This window comes from Drosophila nasuta, chromosome 3 (assembly GCF_023558535.2).
Source record: "Drosophila nasuta strain 15112-1781.00 chromosome 3, ASM2355853v1, whole genome shotgun sequence".
In the NCBI taxonomy this organism is placed as follows: Eukaryota; Metazoa; Arthropoda; class Insecta; order Diptera; family Drosophilidae; genus Drosophila; species Drosophila nasuta.
This window is the reverse complement of record NC_083457.1, coordinates 34439295-34452289: the sequence shown is the minus strand read 5'-3', so window position 1 is coordinate 34452289 and position 12995 is coordinate 34439295. Positions and strand designations below refer to the sequence as shown.

The 12995-nt window shown below is 41.2% G+C and overlaps 1 protein-coding gene across 1 annotated transcript; it reads right to left on the bottom strand.

Annotated features, from left to right (window-relative positions):
* Window positions 1–4081: 4081 nt before the first annotated feature.
* On the bottom strand, window positions 4082–12304 carry LOC132789711 (protein commissureless 1). The gene is made up of 2 exons (XM_060797925.1): window positions 11510–12304; window positions 4082–6468 (listed from the first exon to the last, which is right to left on the bottom strand). The coding sequence occupies exons 1-2, from the start codon at window positions 12015–12017 to the stop codon at window positions 5726–5728; spliced, it is 1251 nt and encodes a 416-aa protein (XP_060653908.1). The 5' UTR covers window positions 12018–12304; the 3' UTR covers window positions 4082–5725.
* Between the last annotated feature and the right edge of the window lie 691 nt (window positions 12305–12995).

The window sequence follows — 12995 nt, the reverse complement described above, 5'->3', positions numbered from 1 at the left end:
AGCTGCAACATCATCTCCGTTGTCAACAACCGTAGCATCTTCTGAAGGAGATTCAAGCACTGCCACTTTCTCGCCAACAGCTATTGCAACTTCTGAAGATACTAGCACAAAACTGACAAGCACTGCAACGACTGCAGTTGCAACATCAACTCCTTTGTCAACAACTGTTAGATCCTCTGATGATACTACCAAAAAAGTGACGAGCACAGCAACAACAACAGTTGCAACATCATCTCCGTTGTCAACAACCGTAGCATCTTCTGAAGGAGATTCAAGCACTGCCACTTTCTCGCCAACAGCTATTGCAACTTCTGAAGATACTAGCACAAAACTGACAAGCACTGCAACGACTGCAGTTGCAACATCAACTCCTTTGTCAACAACTGTTAGATCCTCTGATGATACTACCAAAAAAGTGACGAGCACAGCAACAACAACAGTTGCAACATCATCTCCGTTGTCAACAACCGTAGCAACAGCAACTTTTTCGTCAACAACTGGTACATTTTCTGTTGATACAACCAAAGAAGACTCTACTTTTGAAACCGTCTCGTCTTCTGATGACTATTATTACGACGAATCTACTGAAGCTTCATTGTCAACAGCTGTTGCATCATCCGATAAAGATTCAAGCAGTGTCACAGCAACTCTTTCGTCAACAACTGGTACATCTTCTGATCAAGATTTAAGCAGTGCCACAGCAACTCTTTGGTCGACAACAGTTGCTACTTCTGAAGATACTAGCTCAAAAGTGACAAGCGCAGCAACAACAACAGTTGCAACATCAGCTCAGTTGTCAACAACCGTAGCATCTTCTGATGGAGATTCAAGCACTACCACCACAACTTTTTCGTCAACACCAGTTGCTACTTCTGAAGATACTAGCTCAAAAGTTACAAGCGCACCAACAACAACAATTGCAACGTCAGCTCCGTTGTCAACAACCGTAGCATCTTCTGAGAAAGTCACCAGTACTGCAACAACTGCAGTTGCAACATCAACTCCTTTGTCAACAACTGTTAGATCCTCTGATGATACTACCAAAAAAGTGACGAGCACAGCAACAACAACAGTTGCAACATCAGCTCCGTTGTCAACAACCGTAGCATCTTCTGAAGGAGATTCAAGCACTGCCACTTTCTCGCCAACAGCTATTGCAACTTCTGAAGATACTAGCACAAAACTGTCAAGCACTGCAACGACTACAGTTTTAACATCAACTCCTTTGTCAACAACTGTTAGATCCTCTGATGATACTACCAAAAAAGTGACGAGCACAGCAACAACAACAGTTGCAACATCATCTCCGTTGTCAACAACCGTAGCATCTTCTGATGGAGATTCAAGCACTACCACCACAACTTATTCGTCAACAACAGTTGCTACTTCTGAAGATACTAGCACAAAACTGACAAGCACTGCAACGACTGCAGTTGCAACATCAACTCCTTTGTCAACAACTGTTAGATCCTCTGATGATACTACCAAAAAAGTGACGAGCACAGCAACAACAACAGTTGCAACATCAGCTTCGTTGTCAACAACCGTAGCATCTTCTGATGGAGATTCAAGCACTACCACCACAACTTATTCGTCAACAACAGTTGCTACTTCTGAAGATACTAGCACAAAACTGACAAGCACTGCAACGACTACATTTTTAACATCAACTCCTTTGTCAACAACTGTTAGATCCTCTGATGATACTACCAAAAAAGTGACGAGCACAGCAACAACAACAGTTGCAACATCAGCTTCGTTGTCAACAACCGTAGCATCTTCTGATGGAGATTCAAGCACTGCCACCACAACTTATTCGTCAACAACAGTTGCTACTTCTGAAGATACTAGCACAAAACTGACAAGCACTGCAACGACTGCAGTTGCAACATCAACTCCTTTGTCAACAACTGTTAGATCCTCTGATGATACTACCAAAAAAGTGACGAGCACAGCAACAACAACAGTTGCAACATCATCTCCGTTGTCAACAACCGTAGCATCTTCTGATGGAGATTCAAGCACTACCACCACAACTTATTCGTCAACAACAGTTGCTACTTCTGAAGATACTAGCACAAAACTGACAAGCACTGCAACGACTACAGTTTTAACATCAACTCCTTTGTCAACAACTGTTAGATCCTCTGATGATACTACCAAAAAAGTGACGAGCACAGCAACAACAACAGTTGCAACATCATCTCCGTTGTCAACAACCGTAGCAACAGCAACTTTTTCGTCAACAACTGGTACATCTTCTATTGATACAACCAAAGAGGACTCTACTTTTGAAACTGTCTCGTCTTCTGATGACTATTATTACGACGAATCTACTGAAGCTTCATTGTCAACAACTGTTGCATCCTCCGATGAAGATTCAAGCAGTGTCACAGCAACTTTTTCGTCAACAACTGGTACATTTTCTGATCAACATTTAAGCACTGCCACAACTCTTTCGTTAACTACTGGTACATCTTCTGATGAATATTCAAGCAGTGCCACAGCAACTGTTTCGTCGACAACAGATGCAACTTCTGAAGGTACTAGCGCAAAAGTGACAAGCACAGCAACAACAGTTGCAACATCAGCTTCGTTGTCAACAACTGTTAGATCCTCTGATGATACTACCAAAAAAATGACGAGCACAGCAACAAAAACAGTTGCAACATCAGCTTCGTTATCAACAACCGTAGCATCTTCTGATGGAGATTCAAGCAGTGCCACAGCAACTTTTTCGTCAACAACAGTTGCAACTTCTGAAGACACTAGCACAAAAGTGACAAGCACAGCAACAACAACAGTTGCAACAACCGTTGCAACATCAACTCCGTTGTTAACAAATGTTGCATCTTCTGGTGGCGATTCAAGCACTGCAACAGCAATTCTCTGGTCAACTACTAGTACATCTTCTGATGATACAACCAAAGAAGAGTCTACTTCTAAAACCGTCTTGTCTTCTGGTGACCATTATTATGAGGAATTAACTGAAGTTTTATTGTGAACAAATATTGTATCTTCTGGTAAATTATCAAGCAATGCCACAGCAACTCCTTCGACAACAACTGTTGCAACTTCTGAAAATACTAACACAAAAGTCACAAGCACAGAAACAACAAAAGTTACAGCTACAGAAAGATCAAATTATTTGCCAACAGCTGTACTCTTCTAAGGATTCTACTCGTAGTAAATATTAAAGTAATCTAATATTGATTCTTTTGTCAACAACTGAGCAAAAATCATAAAAAAAAGGTGGTTTTGATGGAGATTACGATAATTTTAGTGATGTGACTATTGCGAAAAAAGATTATCATCTTACTGGAGATGTAACAGAATTATATTCGAATGATAGAGCTACAGAAAGTTTATATCTTAATGACATTTATGACTCATTTTAAGCTTAAGTAATAATTGACTGCTGTGAGATGGGGCAATACTAACGATGTAATAAATACTGTCGATGTAATCGAAGCAATTTTTCATAATACTACTGTTGCAACAAAAGACGATTATGATTATTATTATAAAATCAACTATATTCAAAACAATATATATATTATATGTTATTTTTTCAACCGAAATATTGAAAACACAGTAACCTGTTCAATGAACTTTTTGTTGTTTCTTCAAATAATTGCGGCGAGCACACGTTCGAAGCCCCATAAAACCATTCTCCTCATGCACGTACAAACTGTGCATTTTCCAAGACAAGTAGATATGTAGATATAACATTGCGCATCGGTTATCTTTGAGGTTAACAGTGTCAATGGTCGCTGAATATATGCCCTCATTACCCTTTAAAAGATGTGGCTGTGTAGATAAAACAACAACTACATTGAACAACAATGATACTTTTACTTCACTGTCGTAATCTCTGCATTGCCTTTAATATCTATTATTAATATTAATTTATTGCAAATAATAGAGTGCATTGAGATGTTATTTTAATTGTGAAATTTAGACACCTTCAAGCAGTTATGAAAGACTTGAACCTAACTCTAAATAAATAAATAAATATGCAAAATGTAGATTTTTTAATTGTTTTTTTTTTTTACAATAAATATTACAGGGTATAGATAGGTCGGTTATACGCTACTCGCGGCTTTATGGCTTATGTTTTGGTTGTGATTTACAGCTAAACACGACCGCGACACAAAGTTAGCAGAGATGGAGCTGCAACTGCATTTGCAACAGAAACTGCCACTGCCACTGCTGGTGATGGTGTTGATGTTGTTGTTGCTGTCAGTGCCAGGTTCTACACCCACTTTACACCCCCTCCACTCCTTTCTTGTGCCCTACACAAGCCCTTGGCCCCCCGTCGATGACGATGTGGTTGTTGCCGACGCTGTCCACAGTTTAACTGGCAGTCACTCATGACTGTGACCTGAACCAGATACACGATGCACGATAATATAATTTATGGCCCTGTTTTGGTGTTTCTTGCTTCGCTGCGTTATGGAATGCTTGATGTGGCGTGTTACTCTGTCCATCCGTCTGTCTGTCTGTCCGCGTGTCTCTATGTCTGTCTGTCGGTCTGTCCCTCGTCGACTCATCAACAAATCGTACATTTGAATACAAATTGCAGCATTACACACGAGTCGAGGCGAGGCGCAGAAACCTCAACAAAAGTGTCAAATTTGACATGAAATTAAGTATTTATTATGCTCGCACGAGAGCTCTGACTTAACCTGGTTCCATTCCAGCTGCTGTCATTCGCATTCTCAATCTCATTCTCGTTCCCAATGCACGTTCACCATTTCCCCAGAGTTAATCAAAATACCATGCATTTCTATTTTTGCATAAATATTTTATTTTGCTTGCAATTTCTCTTTACCATAGTTGACAATATTTATTCGTTTATTTGCTTTAGTTAATTTGCTTAGCTTGGATTTTTGCATTTTCGATTGAAGTTTTTGTTTCTCTCCCTTTAAAGGCCTATACGTAGATATCGTAGATATTTTTCTTTTATCTTGAATCCATCATAATATTTTCGCTACTTGCTGTTTTGCTTTTCAAGTCATTTTAGTAACTGCAACACTTTAAGAACTAACAGTGCTTGATCAAGAGGTGCAAAATTAAACCAAAATCAAAAATACCTTTAACTAAATGTGTTTCAATTAAGGAGAAACAGGTCTGTGGAGAATACGCTAACTTGTCTTGGGGACAAGTAAAGAAGAAAATAAAATTTAGCAAATGAGTAAGTACGCTTTAAGTCCCATTAATAATTGTGAGAAAAATGTAGAACGAATATATCTAATCCAATTAGCAATTACCAATAGAAAACCAATAAAATTGCAGCGTAAAATTAAAAACCAAACTAAAGAAACTATGAAAATAAAACAAAATGAATGTTGTTCTTTGATTTTCATTGTAGGTCGTTTTGTTGAATATATTTTTAGCGTTTATATTTTGTTGTTCATTAACATTTAGGCTTAAACGATAGGCAATTCGTTTAAATTACTTAATACATAGACAATAAATAATACTCAGTCTTGGATAATACATGATATATAACAAATAACTAAAACAAAATCATGAAATCATTTCATCTGTCATCGAAGCTAGTTTATAGGATCAGCCAGAGGATGCAAACTACAATATTTACAAGTGACTAAACATGTAACCATGATCTCTGGCCCATAATCTATACCCAATACCCTTCCCCCGCAATTCCCCGTTCCCGTTTCCCCCTTTAGATGCCCTGGCCAGCTCAGTTGATGGGCAATCACGCGGCAACAACAACAACCAATGAGGCGCAATCATCGTCAGCAGCTGCCGCCGGCAGCAAAGTTTGTGCCGCATCTGTTGACGCAGCATTGGCCACCACATTTCGATGCTGATGCTGATGCTGCTCCTCCTCCATCTCATCCGGCATGTTAATGCAAATAGCAGGCGAGCCTTTGTCCTCAGTCTCCGCTTGCCTCAGCCTCTCACTCTCCGTCTGCATTTGAACTTGCGTCTGCCTCGACGAATCGTCTGCTGCTGCTGCTGCTGCTGACAGTTTGCACTTTTGCAGCTTATTCGAGCTGCACCGCTGCTCTGCGTTCTTTTCCCAGTTGGCAATGCACGCACGTTGCTGCAGAAGCTGATTATGATGATGATGGTGATGATGATGCACTGCCGCCAGACTGGGATACACAAACTTCATGCCGTAGGCAAAATGACGCGGCTGATGATGCAACGCCTCATCGTAGCTGGGCAGACCTGTGGCAATTGTGTAGCAGGGTGGCGATTCAATTTGATAGAACGCCGCCTCGTTGCCTCCACCGACTCCAACGCCGCCGCCTGCGGCAGCGCCTGCGGCAGCGCCTGCCATTGGACTCACAAGTTGCGAGCCAGTTGCTGCTCCATTGGCTGCTGGCAGCTGCTGCAACAATCGACGGGCATCGCAGCTGATCAGGTGATGACTGGCGCCGTGCGAGGAGTAGGAATCGCTTGCCGCATGAATCTGTGCCCGTATGTCCTTGTCTGCAAATAAATAGAAGGTAGATAGAAAGTTGTTTAGTTTCTGTTGGCTTTGACTTTGACAGACGTCTCATTAGATTGTTTGTGTGCTATGTGCTATGTGCTATGTGCCATGTGTCCTGTCCTCGTCCCTTGCCACAGCCCACACAAAGGACACTTGTTGGATAGGAATAAACGAAAGAACGAAAGAAAGAATGAACGAAAAAAGGAAGCAGCACGTTGGGCTTGGCATTAAATTCAATTTAGCGTAAAGGCGCAAACGCTTGAACTTTGTGAATGCCAGGACATGAACAGGAACCTCAGGATCTTTTATTGAAAAGACACAAAAAATACGCAAAAACAACACAAAGAAAGAGACAGCAAGCAAGCGAGAGACAAAGAGGGGGGAAAAGAAACTTTTGTGCTGACCGGAAATGCCTGTGTGAGTGGACGGACAGGCAAAGTTTCCCATTCACAACAACAGCAACAACAAACTGAATGACTGAATGACTCACTGACTGACTGACTGACAACAACAAGTTGCGAAGAACATTTACAACTACAACTACAACGAGTAGGCAATAACATGCCGGAAGTGCGCGCGTGGCACATGAACAAAAATAAAAGTAAGAATAATAAAAAGCAAAATGAATAAATACTGAAGAAGATGCAGAAATGCAGAAGGCATAAAAACGCCGGAAAGTATGCAACGGCGTAATGTTGAATTTTTATGGAATTCAACCTTTTTCTTTTGTCCGTTAAACCAAAAAATGTCATAAGACCGAAACTTAAAAGTGTTTATATGGCTTTTAAGCTTTATTCGCCAGTTAAACGAGGTATTAAACAGATTTTCATAGACTTCATGAGGCATCAAATATTTTCCAAAGTATTTTACAAAGTAGCATGAAACTTGTCTGAATAAATATTGATTACAATTTATCATCGACTGCAGCTTTTTCCCAAAATAACATTTATTGTAAACCCTTTTATCCACAATTGGGCAACGGGGCATTCTAATTATGATTGAAAATAGATTGATCCAAAGAATAATAAAGTGAGGGCTTGGAGTTGCATTTATTGCGTGTTCTGGCCGCACAATGTTGCAGTTATTAAATGCGATTTAAGCCACATTCATGTGGGTGCTCGCTTTATGCAATTGAATGCAGCAATTTCAAAAATCTCGACAATTTTTTAATTGTCAGCGAAAATGTTGTTTTTCCCCGCGCTTCTTTTTGTTTTTCTTTTTTGGACTTCGTCGTTGTTGTTTTTTGCATTAAATTAAATTTAATTTAATTTTTTATTTGTATGTGCTAGAAGTTCGCATGAGTAAATATTTTGGTCAAATGGTTTTCCATTAAAGCGATGGCATTTTTTTTGCATTTGAGTGTGTGTGTGTGAAGGGGGCGTGGCAGACAGTGGTAGTCGTAAGCCTGTTGAACAAAAAATTTTCGCATTACAATATTAAAACAGAGAAATAACAACAACAACAACAACAACAGCAAGTGTAACAAGAGGAGCAGCAGCAGCAGCAACATCAACAGCAGTCGCACAGTACTTGTAGTCATACTGTTAGCAGGCACTGTGCTGTACATTGGTGTGCTGCTGGCAGCGTTTGTTGATTTATTGTTATAACTGTAGCACAAACTCGTATATTTTTCGGGTGCTGCCTCCTGGACGAGCACTTTCACAGACCCATTTTGACTTTTGTTTCATTTTTTGATAGACAGACGGCAAACACGACCAACTGGGGCCGCAATGGGCGTGGCACACACACACACACACACCGCACACACATGCTGCCAGCTTCATATTTTATGCAAGTATTTGGGACGCCTCTTCTCCTCTTGCAGCATGCGAAAACGCAGCCGAAAAAAAAGGAAGTTGTCCAGAAAGGAACGAATCGAAAGGAGGCGAAGGGAAGAGTGGAGCATTTGCAGTGGCTACGGGAAAAAATTAGCACGCCATTTGTTTTTGGCTTTTGTTACAGCTTTTTTACTGCCCAAGCGCCGAAATGTATGCAACAATTTAAATTCATTGCAATGAGCTGACGAACGCTGAAGGGCCCAACAATTGAGTTCGCTTCGCTGCGCTCTTTTATTTATTTTTTATCCACGCATTTTTTGTTTTCCTTTCTTTTGGGCTTTTCATAAATGTTTGTTCATTTTATTCTTTTTTATGCGTCGAACAGTTGGCGCTGCTTTTTTTGAGGTTGGACGGTATTTTATTACATTTAATCGCTTGGCAGGTGATTTCAATGAAAGTCGAGTGTTGAGTGATGCTCAAATTAAGTTTATCCCGAATTATCCGTCGACTTATTTTGCTCACTCGAACTTTGGAAGTGACAGCAAAAACTATTTGCAAAGCCAAGACTTAACAGCTAAAAGTATTTGGGTAAACAATAGCGTTCTAATTGGTAAACATTTGAAGCAACAACAAAACAAAAAAAAAAAAAAACATGAAAAGAAAATGAGTCTAACTGATACCTCGAGGAATGTTTTTAGCAAGTTTGTTGGACAAAGTCAGAGCGAGACCACAAAATCCATTATAAATTGAGGCAGCTTTCAGTGTCCTTCTGCTGGAGTCAAGTTTTTGGCAGCTAGTTTTTGTGTCTTGAAGAAATTCGAGGAAGGAAGACGATGGAGTAGGAGTAGAGAGAGAGAGAAGGAAGAGTGTGCTACGCTTAATTACATTTTTCAGGCAGCCAAGTAAATTATGCACAACCTATACAACATAATAAACAGTGGCTGGGGGCAGCTCCTGTTTCGCTCCCGTTCGTTCGTGTTGTTTCTGGTACTTTGCTTCAATTTACAAGTGCCTGACTGCCCCCGCTGGCTGTTGTCCTGTTAATAAATTCAGTTGTGCGCTGCTCTAATTGATAACAAGCCGAAACTTGCTCCTCATTTGTGTGCGAGTGTGTGTGAGTGCTAGTGTATCCTTGCTTAATAAATAAACTGTGAGGCTGTGAGAGGCAGCTCGCCAGGTTGGCATCTCAGGCGCTCGTTAAGTATTTATAAGGTAAACACACTCGCTTTCTTCACTGCCTCCGCCTTGCTTGCTCTTAGCGTCAACAAAGCACAAGAACCTGACCAGGGACGGAGGAGAGGCAGGGCTGCAGCACACGTAGCGAGCATTAAGCGCACAAAAGCGTGCTATGAAAATCGAGCAAACTTAAGCCAAAGTTGCTTAATTATAAATGACACACGTGTGTACCTCTCGCTCACACACACACACACTAGCGATGCACCTAACACAACTATATATATATATATGTATGTGTGTGTGTGTGTTTAGCCCCTATCTATGTAGGCCAGTCTAACGTGTATTACCCGAAAAAAAAAAAGCGAGAAGAGAAAAGCAAAAACTAAACCCAACACGACACTAACGAAACTAATTAGACGCAGAGGCGCCCCCAAAAGCAGGCAACACTCGCTCACACACACACACACACACGCACACTCACGCACATATCGCTCAAAGCTCAAATTGATATTTTACGTAGTGGTTCCCCCGCTCCCTCCTCCCTCCGCCCTCGTCGCCGCACCGAACAAACACTCCTCGCTGCCATTTGAGGCGAGGGGCAGCAAAAGTTTTTAAGGCTCGTTAGCACGAAATTGACAGTTTGACAGTTGAGTTGGCCATACTTTAATGCCACGGCCTTTGGCCTCCCCCCTCTAACAACTTGTGTAATGCTCTCTATCTCGCACACACTCTTTCGCTCTCGCTCTCTCTTTCGCTATCTGCGTCTCTCGCTCTTTCTGGTTTTGGCCTAAATAAATCATTTGGCTAAATTGGTCTGCAAAAAGTTTGACACTCGAGTTGAGACTTGTGTAAGTTGCATAGTTAGGGCCAGGTTGTACAGCTGGTTGCTGCTCTTGCCCCTTTCCACCCCTCCACCACCACCTCTTTGGGGATTCACATGAGTTGAGTGTGTGTGTGTGCCTCTAATTATGTGTAAAGTGCCTAAGCATATGATTTACTTTTTGGCATTTATTTACAACACTGTCAGTCTTTTGGGGGGCACAAGCAACAGGTTCACTTTTCCAGCATATTCAACTGACGCTTTAGGCACTTTTTCTTAGAATTTGCACATATATCCATTGCTTATAGCAGACATAACAAAGTGTATTCAATTTTGGCTTTTGTTGCCCTCACAAAAGGCATGCAATATCCGGACGAAATTACTGCCAACATTATGATACTCTACTAGAGTAATCAAATTTTTGGCAGACTATAAAAGTAAGTGCATGAAAACAATGTAGAATAATAATCAGCTTGTTCTTAAATTTCAGTTAAAGATAACTTTAAATTTCCTAATACTTTTTTTGGAGATAATAAAATGAAATTTCGCAGGCACACTTTTTATAGTATTTTATATTATTGAACCAAATTTGAGAAAAAGCTCTGAATTATATCGGAAAATAAGAAATATAATAATATATTTCTGAACTAACACAATAGAAAATAAAAAAAGATTTAAATGAAATCTACTCTAAGCAGAGTACCTGAACTTCGACTACGCTCGCAATGTAAAATTTGCGAAATGTTATCCTTACATATTATATTGTATATTACGCATCTCCTGCTTTATCACTGTCCATTCAACGCGACACACACAATTTCACGCCTTTCTCTGCAAAGTCAGTCTCTCCTCCACATTATCTGGCACTCGCAATGGGCCGAAGTGGGAGGACAGAGTTGGGAGTCGGTTGCTGTGGTAGGTCAATTTGATATTATAAATATGCGGCACATACACATATATTTTGTGGCATCATAAAGTTGTGTATCTAAAATTACAGCGCCCTAACAATTTTCGAAGCGCGCCAAAATTTATGAGACTGTCGGCCATAAAGGCACATAATGCGAATAGAGGGGAGTCAGAGTGAAGAGGGGAGCATTGGAGATTGGAGGAGCACCCTCTGCATTTTATATTGTTTAGCCTGGCAGCCAAAACAGCTGGATAAATGGACGTTGATAAGGTCGAAACAAACAAACACTCACACAGAAAAACCCGAAAAACAAGCGACAAACATTTTGATTACAGGACGAGGGAAGTTTCAATACTTACTGCACTTTTTCCATGTACGAAACTTGCGATAGAAGTAACAGCTGAAGAGTATGAAGACCAGTGATAACACCACCAACGAGGTGACAACACCAATCCACAAATAGTTGACAATCGCATGCATATCGGCATCGCCAAAGATTTGCTCCCACGTCGAATTGTTATCCGCATCCACATTGTTGCTCTCTCGCAGATCGGCCAGATCGAGCACTACTGAATTGGAGAGTTGTTCGGTGCTAATGCTGGCCGAGGCAGAGGCAGAGGCAGCGGCAGAGTTGCCAATGCGCTGCAGCAGAGCGTTGAACGAATGCAGTGCATCAATGTGGCGCAGATCGTGCGCTGTGGGTATCTCGAAGGTGATTTGATTCTGTTGCATGTGCTCGGCGATGGCAGCGGGACTCATGCTGCTTGCCGGTGCAGCAATGAATTCCGCAAACAGTTCTCCAATCGTTGTTGTTGTCTCCACAGTCTCCACAGTCAGCGGGTAATCCGTTGTGCTGCCCAACGACATGTTTGTGTCTTTGCGTTTTTTTGGGTTCACTTGAAACACAGTTACAATTTGTTGTTTAGTATATCTCTTCTCGCAAGTTGTTTTTAGCTATTTGCTTTGCGTTTCGTTTTAGTTGGCACACGCGTCACGACACGTAAACAAAGCGTTTGTCTATAAATAAAATCGAAACTCGAATTTCGATTACGTTTACGAAGACGATTCGTCTCTTATTCAGTGTTGTTTTTTTTTTTCTCTTTTTTGCTTTCACGTTGAACGCTGCTCCGCACACTGCGTCCGTTCGCTGGGGCGGCTCGTTGTTGACTGAATTCGCCTCTCGCACTGCGAGCACAAGGTAAAAGCAAACGCAGCGAGTCGAACTGCACGCCAGCAGCTGCAATGTCGTCTGCTCTCTCGCTCCGGCTCTCGCTCTCACTCTCGCTCAGCGGGGACATTTTTTACGCTCACTCAATTGACTCGCAAATACTCGCTCAACTCCCTTTCGGAATTCACTCGCAAGTCGAGTTGAAGTACAATTCCTTGGCGTAGCATGTTTTCCTTGGCAGTTCATTTCATTTTAGTTTGCGTTATTTTTTTTCTGCTTCTTTAATGCTTGACATCCTCATTGCTGACCCAGTTTGGAGAACGCTCGCCTTTTTGGCCAAAGACAAAGATGTCGACATTTTGGTTAAAGAAAACTTCGACCCGGTCACGTTCGTGACGCATTTCGGGGCGTTTAAACTTTAAAGTTCTTTCAAGTTCTTGAAGCAAAAACCAAATTGCAGCTCGCAAAACTTCCAGCGTTTATAATGAGCACACGCCAGAGGAGGAGATTCAGGGGGCGGGATTGGTGATAAGCCTGAGCTTGGTCATGGATTTATGGGACGCAAAGAAAACATGGATTTAGTTTAGAAACTTTGGAACTGTTCATCAGTTCTTATGGTTTCGCTTAAGCTCACACAATATAAAGCAGCTTAAAGTGTTTCTGTTTGAAGAAGCACT

What these genes read in the sequence shown, in the direction of transcription:
- LOC132789711 (XM_060797925.1), bottom strand. Translation starts at nt 12,017, where the DNA reads ATGTCGTTGGGCAGCACAACGGATTACCCGCTGACTGTGGAGACTGTG. An exon ending in TCGTACATGGAAAAAGTGCA is followed by an intron (nt 6,469 to 11,509) that starts GTAAGTATTGAA and finishes ATTTATTTGCAG; the next exon opens with ACAAGGACATACGGGCACAG.